The following is a 15,302-nucleotide window of genomic DNA, read 5'->3' on the forward strand; positions in this document are numbered from 1 at the left end:
CGAGAGGGAAGCCTGCCGCGCCCAGGGCACCCTACCCTTCTGCAGCTCAAGCTAAATCATGACACAGGCAATGTGTTCATTGCAAGCATGCATGAGAGCTGGTCCAGGAGCACTGACCCACCCAGGGAGGTTGAGGGCAGCTTCCTGCAGAAGGTCAGGTGGGAGCTCAGTGGGTACACAGGTCCTGGACAGTGTCCTGAGTGTGGCCTGGGCATGTCCTGGGTTTGCCTCCCGTCTGGTGTGTGCCAGTCTCTGCACACCTGGTGGCAGGACACTTGATTGGAACCCAATGGGGCGTCCCCTCCCCCAAGGAAACCTGGGGCCTCACTGAGTGCTGTCTCTGCCCCTCCCCTAGGCTGCTCCCAAGAGGCAGCAGTCTAGGACTGAGAACCCCTCTTGTGGGAACTGTGACAAGGTCCCTGCTTGTGCATCCCACTGGCCATCCTGGGACAGGCTGCAGCTCAGCCTTTCCCTGGTCTTTGATCTTAGGAAGACATCGGACTAGTTCCCTGCCTTCTCTTCATGGGTTTTGTGTCGCAAATCTCTCAGGTCTTTGGTTGTAAGTACTCAGATGGCAAAACACAGAGCCAGGGGACAGAAATTAGGTTAAAAGTGCCAAGTCAATGCAGATGTTCTCTCTCCATGACAATGGTGAGAAGCAGCGACCTTCCCGGGAGTATGGCATCCGGCACCAACTCGGTTAAATCTGTCTGCGTCCCGGTGAGCAAAGCCGGCACCAGTCAGCCTGCAAGCCTTGCAGCCGGCCCGGCCCAAGGCTGCGTCTCACGGCTGGACATCCCCTGCTGCTACACCTGCTGCTTGCCAGTGCACCCCTCTGCTCGCAGCACCTCCATGGCCACCTGGGGAGCAGGCGTCGCTGTTACACATTCCACATGGGGCAGGGATCTCAGGGATCAGAGAGGGCAGCGGAGTCACTGAGGTCTCCCAGCTGGGAAGTTCCAGAGTCAGGATTCGAACTCAGGCCTGTCATGCTCTACAGGATGCCGGGCCACTCCTCTTCCTCTCAGGGTGTGCGAGGGTAGTGAGGACTCAAATGGGTGTCTTGGGGTCCCAGGGGATGGGTTTAATTAGAGGCCAGGGACTCCATTCCTTTCACTGTCCCCAGAACAGCTGGTTGTCACTCTGAGGCTTTGTGGAGAAATGGGATGTCGTTAGAAGTCTCGGACAGGTACGAGAGAACTTCCAGGCCGCACTGGTGAGGACTGAGAGCAGAAGGAAGCCTCAGCTGCAGAGCGGCCTGGAGGATCCAACGGAAGCAGCAGGGACATGGGCGGCCTTGCCTGTGGGCACAATTATCTGTGGCCGGCCATTGGAACCATGACCACTCTGTCCACCCATCGCTGCCTCCTCAGATTGAAATGAAGCTGTGCTCTGTGTGACTCCGTGGCAGGTGGGCTTGGGGGACAGGAAGGAGATTTGTACCCAGCAGTCCCTAGAACCCTTGAGCTGCTGCTGCTCCCACCCAGTGCAGCCCGGGCAGTGCCCAGGGCCTGGTGGGCACACAGCCTGGAGAATGGTGCCCTGAATCTCCCTGGCTGCAGCAGGGGAGCCACCCAGGACCACAGCAGAGCCACTGACCTTGCAAAGAGAGGACGAAAAGACCGGCTATAATCCTCCAGAGCCACGGGAGCCACAGAGTCTTTGGTATGTGAGTGATGACAGTGGTGAACCCGTCACTGCTCTGGGGATCTCTGCTGCTCTGTCCCCAGCCCTGTTCCCCACGTGATAGCAGGAGCTGGGAGCACAGAGCTGGGAAAAAGGAAGAGATGGGGGACTCCAGGGACCCCAAGCAGTGCTCACGGTGGGTGAGAGCAGTGCTGAGAACCCTTGAGTCACCCTGGGATGTGGCTCCTTTCTCAGTAGGGTCCCTCCATTGAATCCCTCAGTAGAACCCCCCTTGAGGCTGAGCCTGCCTCTGGCCCTGACATTTCTGGGATGAGTGCATAAGTCTGGAAATAACGTAAGAAGTGGCCCAATCCCACCTCAAGGAGGAGCCAAGGCCCAGAGATGGAGGGGACACGTGCTGGACACACCTCTGATAGGGGCCACAGAGCTGGGGGAGGGACCCGGCTCTGTCCAGGCCAGAACTTCAGTTTCTGCTCTGTCTCACTGCTGCCTGCCCACCAGGAGGGTCCTGTCTCATTCTGTAACCACTTGGGGCCCAACTGAGCATCCTGGGCTGGTTGGTTTGCAAACTGCTTTTACAAACCAGAAGTCAAAAGCTGTGGAAAAGTAATTAACAGGGTAAAGATGCAACCAGCAAGATGTGGAGGCTGGATCTGAACCCAGAGCCCAGATCTTTTGGGTGCTAAACCCCAGTACGCTTAGAAGTGGGGACCTGGTGCATGCTGTACCCATATTCCTTTGATGGTTGTGCCCTCCTCACCCTTCTTTCTGCCCTCCACCCTCTCCATCCAGTGGAATTCTAAGCTAATAGGAGCACAGAGACAGTAAGTGCCTTGCTCTGGGTCACACAGCATCATGACAGAGCTGCAGCCAGCGCTGGGGCCTGGACATGCAATGGGTGGCCAGCCCATCCCCCCACCATCAACTCTTGGGTTTGGACTTTGTCGGGGTTGCATGTGGCTGAACAGAGAGCAGCCCCTGCCACCCCTGAAGTCCCCCAGAGGTCCTTCCGCTCCCTGGCCTCCTCCCTCCCCTGAATCTGCTTGTTAGAGACAGAGGCTCTGGAAGGATCAGCAGAAATCGCCTGCGAAGTGCTGAGCAGGCTCCTCCTGGCCGCTCATGCAAAGGGCACCTCTTCACGGGGTGAGGAGGCGGGTAGGGTCACACAGCCAGCGGAGGTGGGGCCACGCTTGATCTCCAGACACCGAATCCCGGCAGCATCACGGCTACTTTTCACCGTACCTCTGCACCTTCTCAGCACTGTGGTCAGGACGGAACATACAGACACTGGAGAGGCTCCAGAGTGAGCCATCAGCGTGCGGGGAGGCAGAGTGGGGCTCAGAGATGTAAAGTGACTTGCCCAGCGTGGCACAGGAAGCCACAAGTTCACCCTGGGCTCGATATGGTTCCGCTTTTCAAGACTCCTGATCTGGGCTGGGGATTTAGCTGAGCAGCATGAGCACCTGCCTGGCAAGCAGGGCATGAGTTGGATCCCTGGGACAAAAATAAAAAAGACTCCTGACCTGAGCACGGGAGAAAAGTGTAGTGGGGAGGCCGGTCCTTACTGCCCGTTCGTGAAATGACCGAAGACTTCCTTTCAGTCTACTCTGCCTCACTGAGGTCGTGTTTTGTATGTGTGTGCTGATTTCTCCCCTCGCTTCTTTCTCCTTTTTTCCTTCCTTCCTTCCTTCGCCCATTCTTCTCTGTCCCTCCCTCCCTCCTTCCCTCTCTTCTTTTTTTTCTTGTTTTTCTCTCATGGTACTAGGGATTGAACCCAGTTTTATTTTGAGACATGGTATCACTAACTTGCCCAGGCTGAGCTTGAACTTGCAATCCTCCCGCCTCAGTCCCGGGTGAGCTGAGATTACAGGTGTGTGTGCCACCAAGCCTGCCTTGGGCGCTGTGGCCTGTGGCCCAGCATGCCGAGGTTAAAGGGACCCCTGAAAGCACTGCACACGAGCTGATGAAGTCTCAGGGGGCCGGGTGCAGGGCTGGATGGGGGGCTCAAGGCGGGAAGCCGAGCCTCGTGTGCTTGCTCTCTTGCCAGCTGTGCGTTGGGGACACAGCCAGAAGGGGTCACCAGACCTAATGCTACATGGAGAAGAAGCTGCGTGCCCACTGTCCTGTTTGTCATCTTTGGTCCTAGCCACCTTGCCAACAAGCAGGCATAGCCATCCCGGTAACTGGACAGCCCATGGGCAGCAGAACCGAGAAGCCCTGCCCTAGTGCCCGCCACCCCAGTGACCTCCAGCCTCCTGAAGTGACCTGTGTGTTCCCAGACCACTCTTCTTCCTGCCAACTGACAGGATTTGCTTTGGAATAGCATTTTTCTTCACCGTTTTTACTGTTACTTTAAGCACCTGGTTCAGTGGCGCCAGATGCGTTCTCACTGTCACACAGCCATCACCACCAGCCACCTTAGCGACATTATCATGCCAGTCTGCGACTCTGCACCTGTTCAATGACAAGTCCTCACTCCCCCACTCCATGTTCGAGACCACCCCCTGCTCCCTGTTTCTGTGAATCTGATCACGCCAGGTCTTCCATGGAAATGGGATTGTGCAGAATGTACCTGTGTGCCCTCACCTGTGTTGGAATTTCAGGAAATCATGGAATGTGCCTCACAAACGTGCATGCCGTCCTCAGGGGCCGTGCAAATCTTCTCTGCTGACTCCAGCTTTAGAGTCAATGCTGCTGAAGTGAGCACCGCAATCCATTGCTTAAGGATTGGCACTGGCTTTGACAGGTGTGGTGTCGCCATGCAATTCGGGGGCAGCCAGGCAAGAGGGCAAAATCTCCGATCAGGTCCGTGGATCGGCAGTGTCATCTTGGCACCACCCTGGCTCTTCTCATAGGCCTTGGACACAGCTGGTGGGGAATCTTTATTGTGTACAAGTGTAGGTTTGTGATAGGATACAGTGGACCTGATGCTGCTTTAAGGTCACTGTATATGGTGAGTTGTGCTTGGTTGAGCAAAGTCTCCTCAGCTCCTCCAGGTGACAAATGACAACTGTCCCTATCATAGTCCTCATCATTGTGCCCCGACAACCCCAGGAAGGGGCAGGCTCGTTTATCCCTATCACACCCAGTTTCTCATGCTGACCACAATCAGGTCAGGAGGAGACTGAGGTTCCAAGGTGAGGAAAGAAATGGCCTAGAGTCACAGCTGGGCAGGGGCAGGACTGGTCAGTGGTATGGGGAGATTTCTGTCTGATTCTGGGGTCTACATTCTTTCCTCCAAGACAAGCAACACCACCCCTGGGGCCTGGAAGCTAAGGACAAAGAAATGCATAGAAAAGTCCTACACCTGTAAAGACATGAGTGAGGAGAGAGACAGAAAGAAGGAGAGAGAGAGAGAGACATACAGAGGTAGACATAGAGACAGAGACAGAGACTGAGACTGAGACAGACAGGGACTTAGCTGGTTTGGAGAGGTGGCCTGAGTGGGCTCATCCTACAGCAACATAACCCTGCTTTGGCAGAACAAGACCGGGCCACCGTGGCTCATGGAAGCCCCAGGACAGGCAGGGGGCTTCTGCTGATATCTGCCCAGTGTGAGCTGCAGACAATGATGCTTCTAGAGACTCCAGGGCTCCCTGGCAAGGAAGAAGGCTGATGCTGGACAGAGGAATGTGGAGTTTGGCTCTGTGCTTGGTGCCTCAGGCCTCCCAGAGAAGAAGGTCAAAAATAAACTGGTATGGGCTCACCTGCCCTGTGATCATCATCTGGTTCCCAGGAGCAGTCTGCAATACTTGTTGTCACCGAGGATCACCAATGTGTCCAAGGCCAGCACTGGCATCAGACACCAGTGCCAGGGTGTTATGGTTCATGTTTGGATGCCCACTGGCAACCTCATGCAGTCGTGGAGGTGGCTGAGTCTAGTGTCTGTGGTTGGTTTGTCGTCTAGTGCCGGGACTGGCGGTGTGAGTGCTGCACTTGCCAGGGCTGGTAGCTGGCATACAGTATAAGGCAGGGACGGAGGCATGCTTTTCCCCCTTTTGCCTTTTTCACTCTTCTCTCTTGCGGCTGCCTTGACGGTTGCCCCTCAGCCTCGTCACCATGCCTTGGATCAAGCTGAGTATGGACTGAAACCTCCACAAACTGTAAGCTAAATAAACCTTTCCTTCCTTCATTTTGGGTGTTGGGAATTTGTCCTAACAAGGAGAGAAAAATAACCAAGACGAGAGATTCTCCAAGTTGCACTGATAATTCTGGTCCTTCACCCTGCTGCTCTGATCCCTGACTCAGATTCCTCCCAACACCAGTGCCCGGCTACTCCTCTGCTCTGGGACAGAAGCCTGATTTATTTGCAAGACCTCTGAGCCCGACTGCCTTGGTGTCCTTATTGCCTACCATTCACCTCTACCTTTCCATCCCTCTGTTCACGCCATGCCAGTTCCACTTTCCTGGAGCACGTTATACAGGATTTCTTGAGCCTCAGTTTCCTTCTCTATAATTCAAGATTGAATTAGTCATTATGGGTGAAATACTCAGGACAAAGTCGGACATAGAGTATGTGCTCAGTAAATGTCAGCTGTCACTAATATGCTCTTTTCTTTGTTAATTGCTGTCAAGCAGTTGGCCTGGCTGTCAGATTGGCTTTAACAATTCAAGGTCACACTGCACAGTCATCTGCTGGTGTCCCTCTTGTAGTCATTGTGACAAAATAACTGACACAATGAACCTAACATTGGAGAGGTTGAGGTTGGCAGGGTTGCTGGTTTCATGGCGACCAGGAAGCAGGGATCAAGAGAGCCAGAAGACAGACATCTTACAAGTGCCTTTGAAGGATGCAACCCACATAACCCACCTCCTCCGGCAGGGCCCTGTCCTGACAGCCCAGCTGGCTGTGAGCTCTTCCGTGGGTTAATCAAATCCAGAGCCCTCATGATCATTGCACTGGGGGTCAGTCCTCCATACATGAGTGTTTGGGGGACACTTCATATTTAATCACTGTCTGAGGAGGATCACTTCCAGGACTCCCTGCAGACCCCCAAATTCCCAGGCGTTCAAGTCCCTTGGGTGAAATCTTGTAGAATCTGCATGTCCCCTGCGCACATCTTCCTGTCTTTAGATGGCTTCGGACACCCTGTGTAATGGCAGCACTATGCAGAGTTGTGACACCGCACTGTCTAGGGCACAGGGATAAGAAAAGGTTTGTATGTTGCCATTTCTTTGATCCCAATATTTCTGAACCTCAGCTGACTGACTTTATGCATGTAGAACCTGGGGATGGAGCAGACCCCATCCATGGGGATCTGCACTGAGGTGACCACATCCCATGGAAGTCAGGAACCGGCTCACAGTGCTGGCTCAGCTGCTTTCCAGGCAGATGAACTGGAGCCTCTGTGTGGCCTCATGAGTGATGTGGGATAGTTACGCCCTGCCTCCACAGCACACACCTGCCACTGTCCGCACTCCAGGAGTCATGTGCCAGGCAGAAGCAATTACCTCTCCTGCCCCTGCAGTCAGTGCAGGGTGGCGGACAGCCCCCCTGGGTGCACAAGCTGCAGGCAGCTGGGAGTCAGGTCCCAGGTCTGAGACATAGAGGCTGGCGGGGAGGTTGGCAGGGCTGGGCATGAGGTTGGAGAGCTGGGAGCAGAGGAGGCCTCTCCAAAGGAGTGCAGAGCTCAGCAGGCAGTGGGTGCCTCTCAGATGGGGCACAGAGGCCTGCAGAGGGTGCTGCTGCAGGGGGCGGACTGCAAAGGTAGAAGAGGGGTATTTGTGAAGAAGCAAGGACTTTATTTCCTCCGGCACTGAGGCCTTCCCTTCCCTCTCTCCCTGTCCCTCAGTCTCTTTATCTCTCCTCCATCACACCCTGCACCACCCCAGCTCCCTGCTCTTACCCAGGCTATAGGCTCAGGGCCTCCCCGGATGCCAGGCTGCAGAAACCTCAGGGCACCTCTGACTCCAGACCTTTGGGCCTTCCTCATGGGAGGGAACTTCAGGCTGCTGCAGGCCTCGTCAGCCTGTGAGCAGCACAGTCAAGGCCAGGACACCACCAGGTTCAACAGCAGAGAGGGAGTGTGTGGGGAGACCGGGCCCGTGCTGCTTTCCCTACTTCATGTGCCAAAGTGTGTCCCTGGGACACCCCTGACTGCAGGGTGCTGAGGAACAAGGTCCAGATGGAGACCACCAAGGGGACACAGCTGCATGTCACAGCGTTACCACGAGGCCCGGGAAGACACTCCTAGAATCCCCCTCATTCCCCTCCATGCCCAGCCCCGCCCCATCCCACCTGAATTCTCGCTTCTGTTCCTCTCCCCGTTCCATTTCCCTCTCTCATTCCCTTTTCCCTCCCTCTCTTCTCCCCTCTCTTTCCCTCTCTTTTTCCCATTCGCTAGGGCCTCTGCTGGGTGGCAAACTCTCTGTGCCATCGGGAAAGAACAGGCTGTCCTGCAGCTGTCTGTAGCAGTCAGGCAGGGAGTCCCCTCCATGTGTCGGGACACTGGGGGAGGGTTCCTGGAAGGGGGAAGAGCAGTGGCTGTTGCTCCCTAGGAGCAGACTCATGTGTCACACCCACCCACCTATGCCCAAACACACACACACACAAACCATACACACATCTATGCTCCCCACCTATGCCAAGACACACACACACACCCCAAATTCATCCATGTACACCCACGAACAGTCTACAGGAACCACGAGGTGAGCCTCAAATGTACAGAAAAAAAAATCCCAAATGATCTCCTCAGAGCCAGCCAGTGCCCCAGAAACCACTGCTAGCCAGCTGGGCACCTGGGCATCTAAACAACCTTTCATCACTGCCGTCCACCTCAACACCTAGCAACAGACGCTTCTCTTTCCCGGGCAGCCACAGCTGGGCTCCAGGCCCCAGCTCTTGCTTAGAAGAGGGTCCTGAGAGAAGACAGGCCCAGTGCTCATGGCAGAGGTGGCCTGAGCAGATACTCCTGGGGAGAAAGACTCCCACAGACAAAGGGAATGGGGGCTGAAGGCAATGGGAGAGCCGGGGGTGGGCGAGGCCTTCAAGGATGCATCCCTTAGGAGGGAGACCAGGCTCCTGGGAAGAGAGTCATTGGCAGTGGATGGGGTCGGCTTACTCAGGGAGCAGTGAGCAGCTGGGGTGGGCATGATGGGGGGGGGTAAAGTGCTCCCCACTGGAATTCTGCTAGGTATACCCCAGATGTGAGCCACTGCCTGAGGAGTGAGGATTTTATCCCAGTGATGTTAGGTTATCCGACATAAGCGTGATCTCCCTGTGCCAGACAGGATCCAGTCAGAAGAAAGAGAACATTCTGGGTCTTTTGAAGGGAACTCAGTTCAAGGATTGGGTTATAAGGACAATAGAGTCACTGAACTCAACCAGAGGACCGTGAGCATCACAGAGATTTACAACAGCAGGAAGCCACTGCCACCCTCACCTCCAAGGCTGGAAGAACACCCCAAAAATGTGAGCAGAAGGATCCAACTCTCTACCAAGCTGGGGTCACAGGAGATTCAGACACTGGACAGGAGGGTCACTTGCAGAAGCAAAAGAGAGACTTCCATGCTATACCCGGCTTCTCCTCCTACCCCCCTCCACCCCAGTCTGAGGGCGGGAAGGATCCTGGGAAATGTAGTTCCAGCTGCGCAGAGGTCATGTGGGAGGGGGGACGCAGATCTGAGAGCAAACAGTAGGCTGATCAGGTTGCTCCGTGAATTCCTCTCAGATCTCTGTGGTCAGCCATGGATTTGTGTCCTAGTGTTATATAGAATGAACAAATGCCAAGTGGAGGGAAACAGAAAGAGACGGGGGAAGAGAGAGACAGAAAGAAAGAGAGAGAGCTGGTTTGTTTTGTTTTTCCTGGGTAAGTGCTGGCGCTGCAATCTCCAATTGTGTTTAGAGCGTGTGAGTTTAATGAAATTTAACACATTGGAGCAACTTAAAAGAGCAATTCATGCTTTCTGCTAACAGCGATGTCGCCAGTTTCTATGATGGAGGGAAACGCACCAGGGTTTCAGGAACATGTTTTGCAGACAGGCTACACACCGCTGGCTGTGAAGTTGCTGTCTTTGCCACTTGCCACCCTGATCGTTGTCCTGCCCCAGCTCTTGGGCTAGGGAGGCTGGCCAGTGTCATGTGAGGGTTGGTCCTCCTTGGGCTCCACTGTAGAGACCAGCAGTACAGGGACGGGCAGGGCAGAGTGAGCGTGGGCTCATTTTGTGTCCCTGTCCTGCGAGCTGGTCCCCAGCAACTTCTGTTTGTCAACTGAATCCCACAAGCCGCTGTGTATCAGTGAGGGGTGATGTTGACACAGGACACTGGGCGATATTGGGAGAGGTGTGGGGATGTGTCCTAGCACCCTGGGGTGGAGGCCAGGGCTGTGGGGAAGCATCCTGCACTGCAGAGTAAGCCCTTGCCCTCAGCTTACCCAGGCTAAGGGTCAGACATGCCAAGGCCGGGACACCACCCTTCTCTAGCTGTGTGCCAGCGACTCTTCCAGAAGGCCCAGCTTCACTTCTTCCTGGCCTGCTGCAAACCAATGCTTCTGTGAGAATGTAATGGAAACAGACTATCAGATAATCATCTTGTGCTCGGCTGTGAGGGCCAGGGCTAGAGAGCCTGAGTGCTTGCTATCCCGTACTGTCTGACTGGGGAGCTGGGGAGTGGGGACAGATGACTTGGTGGGGCTGGCCTGCCATCCTCTCTGCTTCCTGCTACAATCCTTGGTCCCCCTGCCACCTTTGTGCCATTAGTCCTTTGTACCTATGGTCTTTAACAGTTCCTCTGAGAGTGAGCCTTTTGCCTCTACAAGGCCCGGCTAGTTCCGGTCCCAGCATGCTTTCCTACCGGAACAAGTAAAGCGTGGGGTGCAGAGCATAGGCAGGAGGCCAAGATGGCAAGGTGCAGTTCGGTGGGTCGCTCACATGGAAGCCGGGTCTTCTGATGGCGGCACAGTCAGTCACATCGCATGTGGATCGGCAAGGCGGTGGAGTGTGGTGACCGCCAACAGACGGGGGCTGGGCTGCTGGCTCCCCATCTGCATATGAGGATGGTGACAGTGACTGAGAACTGAAGTGACTGATGGATGCGAGCCCAGCACACTCTTTCTAGTTGGTGCTGGTCTCTCGACTCTGGGCGTGTGTGGCTCCTGCCTCTCCAGCTTATGTTATCAGCCCTAGGGAAGGAACACGACCTCTGAGAATTCTGGGGACCCCTGAAGCATGGCCCCCGCGGGGTTCGTTGGCCCTGCTCCAAGGTAGCCTAGCTGACCAGGGATCCCACTGTAGCATGAGAGCTATGACAAGCTCTAGTGCTGCTCCAGGGGAGAAGGTGGCTGCCACAAGCCGCCAGGGACATTCTACTCCAATGTAGAAATGCACCCTGTGTCCATCATACAGTGAGGGACAAGCTCAGACTTTGGACCCAGGACCTAGTGTTCAAGTCTGCACTGCTGCCATCCAGTGGCCCCAGCTGTGTGACCTCAGACAACACTTAGCCTCTCTGAGTCTCAGCTGTCCATCCTCCATGCAAGGACAGTACCGATCACGGCCTCCCGAGATGGCTAGATCCCCAGGTGAGCTGAGGCAGTGAAGTCTGACCTGCAGAGTCCTTGCTGAGTCAGTCTCCCTTCCCCTCTGTCCTCTTCTGTCCAGTGCTGTGGGATCCAGGTGGGCCCGAGACTCCTCCCCAGCAGCCAGCACTGACAGCAGCCTTCGAGCTGCACAGATGGGATGCCAGTATCGCTTGCCAGAGCTGAGGCACTTGGCCTGAGGGATTTCATATTTGAGATCTCAATTAAGTCACCTGGCTCCAGTTTGAGGGGCTGATGGGAGCCTGTGGAGCTATTTCTCCTTCACAAGTAGAAATAGGAGGGGAGAGCCCCAGAGGAGCAGACACCCTCAGGTCCAGACCGCAGAAGTCTGACACTAAGGTCTTGAAGATCAGAGTTTGGTCCAGGGTCATGGAAGGTCCAAGGAGGAGGGGCTGTGGCTGCAGTGGACAGGCCGGGGAATAACAGGACATCAGACTCACCTACAGGAAGAGAGCCAGGAGGGCGCCCCCTGTTGGGACTGTGAGGAGGGTTCTCTGGGAATGCAGGACACTCTCTGGTCCGCAGTGCTGCCCCGAAGCAGCAGAGTGCCAGCCTGAACCAGCAGGAAGCCTTGCAGGTGAGAGGAAGGTGGCCCAGTTGCCCACGGTGGCACTAGGGTCCAACTCGAATGTCCAACCCAAAGAGGTTCAGTCCCATCCCACCTCAGAGGACAGGACAAGGGGCCAGGCTAGAGTGAGGTGGGGGTTGGCGTGACTCTAGGCCCTAACTCCAGAGATGGAGGGGTTCCAGCAACAGATGAGCGGTGGGTACCCCTCAGCCCGAGTCCTGTTTCTTCACCCTTTACACTATCCATCCTGCATCTGTCTCTGTCACTGCCTCTCTATTTTTACCTCTGTCCCCTCCCTGTCTCCATGTCCCTTCACTGACCCTCTGTGTCTCCTTCCTTCCCAGGATGATCCCAGCCTCCAACAAGGCCTTCGTAGTCAACAACCTGGTATCGGGGACAGGCTATGACCTGTGCGTGCTGGCCATGTGGGACGACACGGCCACAACACTCACGGCCACCAACATCGTGGGCTGCGCCCAGTTCTTCACCAAGGCTGACTACCCGCAGTGTCAGTCCATGCACAGCCAGATCCTGGGAGGTACCATGATCCTGGTCATCGGGGGCATCATCGTGGCCACTCTGCTGGTCTTTATCGTCATCCTCATGGTGCGCTACAAGGTCTGCAACCATGAGGTCCCCGGGAAGATGGCAGCGGCTGTCAGCAACGTGTACTCACAAACTAACGGGGCCCAGCCGCCGCCCCTAGGAAGTGTGCCTGCAGGGCAGCCCCCGCAGGCTCCACCCAAGTTCATGGTGCGGAATGAGCTCCTGGACTTCAGTGCCAGCCTGGCCCGAGCCAGCGACTCTTCCTCCTCCAGCTCCCTGGGCATCGGGGAGGCAGCGGGGCTGGCACCGGGCCCCTGGAGGCTCCCACCCCCTGCCACCCGCCCCAAGCCCAACCTTGATCGCCTGATGGGGGCCTTTGCCTCCCTGGACCTCAAAAGTCAGAGAAGGGAGGAGCTGCTGGACTCCAGGACTCCAACGGGGAAAGGGGGTGGGACACCGGCCAGAGGCCGCCACTCAGACCGGGAGCCACTGCTGGGGCCCCCAGCCGCCCGTGCCAGGAGCCTGCTCCCCTTGCCCCTGGAGGGAAAGACCAAGCGCAGCCACTCCTTCGACATGGGGGACTTTGCAGCTGCTGCGGCTGCCACAGGAGGGGTGGTCCCCGGCGGCTACAGCCCCCCTCGGCGGGTCTCACACATCTGGACGAAGCGCAGCCTCTCCGTCAATGGCATGCTCCTGCCCTTTGAGGAGAGTGACCTGGTGGGAGCCCGGGGGACCTTCGGCAGCTCTGAGTGGGTGATGGAGAGCACCGTGTAGCCAGGGCCACCCCTCCCATCCTGGCGGAGGGGGAGGGGAAGGGGAAGGATCTTTACTGGCCAGTCTCGTGGCGTTTCCATGGTGATGTTTACATCCAGGGACAGTTTCGTCTCCCTGTCCACAGCCTCTTGTCCTCCCTGCCCGGCCACCGCCCCTCCTCCGTCCATGTCACCTTCCCAGGCCTGTCCCCACCACCCAGCGGGGTGTGCTCAGGGAATTCGGACTCCCTCAACGATCGGACTGAGCCCCGAGTGTTTGGAGAGGCAAGAGTTCGCCTTTCCGATCACAAATGTAGCGACACGCAAGTGGCTTTGGATGGCTTATGGGTCCAGTGTTGCTTTTATTTCTGAATTTATTTTTTTTTCCATTTCCCAGACTCCTCTTCGTCTTTCACACGGGTAAGGGGAATCGGATGTGCCCAGCAGCCCCAGTAGGGGGCGATCATTGCCAAAGGCCAACTGGTTCTAGTCTTATCTGGGGAGGGCTGCTGAGTGCCCTGCCCAGGGCCACCCCACCCCACTTTGGGAGGCATGAGTGACCTGCTCTGAGGCTGACACCCTTACCCAGAGCTCAGGCCAGACCTAAGCACTTCCTCCGGGGCTTCCCACTGGAAGGAGAGGAGGGGTCCCTGCTGCAGGCCCAAGGGAAGTGACTCTGGGGCCGCTGTGGCAATTTGCTTTTCTTGCTAGGGAGACGGGAGGAAAGTCCCTGTGGGCTTGTGATGACCAAGAAGATCTCACTTCTGGAAAGTAGCGTGGGATGGGGAGGGCAGGCAGTGGCCTTGGAGCCCAAAGCTCCAAGCTTGAGACCCAGAGCCACAAGAATAATGTGTGTGAGCCCTTTTCTCTTTGGGCCTCAGTTTCCTAACTCACCAAATAGTATTGAAAGCCTTCAGACGCCCTTCCAGTGAAAGATGCCTTTGCTTTTCCCAACTCCAAGGTGTGGGGTCAGCCCGGTGGCCCCGGGAGCACCGTGCCGTGGCAGAGGGTGCATTGTAAGGTTTGGGGGAGCCAACCCTTCCAGAACCACAGCTGAGGTGTCTGTGGGCCTCCCTCTCCCTGTGTCTTCCTCCCTCTCCCCCGTAGCATCAGAACCTCGCCCCAGGCCCAAGTGCATTAGCGACCAGCAGGGCAGGGCCAAGCCGCCTACCTCGTTGGGGAGGGGCTGGGGACCCGTGACCCTGTCTCCTTTGTCCAGCTGGGGCAGCACCGTGTCCACAGTGTGTCCGACCTCTGCGAGCCCCGCTCTCTGGCCCCTCCCCCACATTCCCGCCCTGCCCTCGGAGAAGTGCTGTGGACACCCTTGGCTGCGTCCATGTCGCTCCTCGGCCCTGCCTCCTTCGGGCTCTGCTCTGGCCAACGCACTGCCTCTCCCTCATCTCCGGATTCACTCTTCCCTCTCTCCTTTTCCCTCCACCCTCTCATCTTTCTTCCTGCTGCCCTCTGCTTTCTCCCGTTCTCTGCTGGTCCCGACAAGGTCAAGAACGGGCCAGGTCAGTCTCTCAGGTCAAGGCCACAGCCTGTCCCAGCACGATGGCGGCTGTCCCTTCCTGGTCATGGCAGACACCCACAGGACCAGAGGACTGGAAAGGGAGCCTCCCCTGCCCTGCCTTCCCGTCCCCGCCCTCGCTCTTCGCCTGGCTCCTTCCCATGCCCCTGTCACAGTGCAGCCATCCTGGGTCTCTAATGGTCTCTAACACCATGTTTTGTTTGTCTTGGGGTCAGACACACAGAGGGGACGTGGAGACCGGCAGAAGGGGAGTGCCAACCCTCCGGTGGTCCTTGTCCTTGGCTCCCGGCTGTGTCCTGGCACCATCTGCACCTGCTCTTGTGTTTGTCATGTTCTGACTGGGGTTCGGGGCAGCAGCATCCTTGGGGTCAGAATATAAAGGCCCATCTTCTCTCAAAAGAACATACCGCAACATAGACAGTTTCCAAACAACCGCTAACATTTCCTGGGAGGGAGGGGGAAGAAAAAGAACATTCTCCTGTCTATGAATGTCTGCTGTTCATTTCTCTGGAAACTCTGGGTTTTCTAAAGATGACTTCGAAGTGGCATTTTCCCTCGCACCTGTGTTTGCGACTGCCTGGTGGCTGAGCTCGCTAGCTGCCAAGTGTGACGGTGAGGTAAGGGGGTGTGCAAATGGAGGCTGGGGTGTCTTTCTGGAACAAAGGCAGGAGACTCTGACGCGACCCCGCAAGGCTGAGGAGGGAGGAGCCCCTCCCCTG

The 15,302-nt window shown here is 56.5% G+C and overlaps 1 protein-coding gene across 2 annotated transcripts in view; it reads left to right on the forward strand.

Annotated features, from left to right (window-relative positions):
- Nucleotides 1–13,443, forward strand: part of Lrfn2 (leucine rich repeat and fibronectin type III domain containing 2) — a 142,431-nt gene extending 128,988 nt beyond the window's left edge. For both annotated transcript variants that reach the window (XM_003473662.5, XM_063238930.1), the window contains one exon: nt 12,099–13,443. In XM_003473662.5, coding sequence (XP_003473710.2) covers nt 12,099–13,074 — 976 coding nt within the window. In that variant the 3' untranslated portion in view covers nt 13,075–13,443. The remainder of the gene's footprint in view (nt 1–12,098) is intronic.
- Nucleotides 13,444–15,302: the final 1,859 nt, after the last annotated feature.

Source organism: Cavia porcellus, unplaced genomic scaffold (assembly GCF_034190915.1).
Source record: "Cavia porcellus strain 051 isolate PalLab524CR breed Dunkin Hartley unplaced genomic scaffold, mCavPor4.1 scaffold_28, whole genome shotgun sequence".
NCBI lineage: Eukaryota > Metazoa > Chordata > Mammalia > Rodentia > Caviidae > Cavia > Cavia porcellus.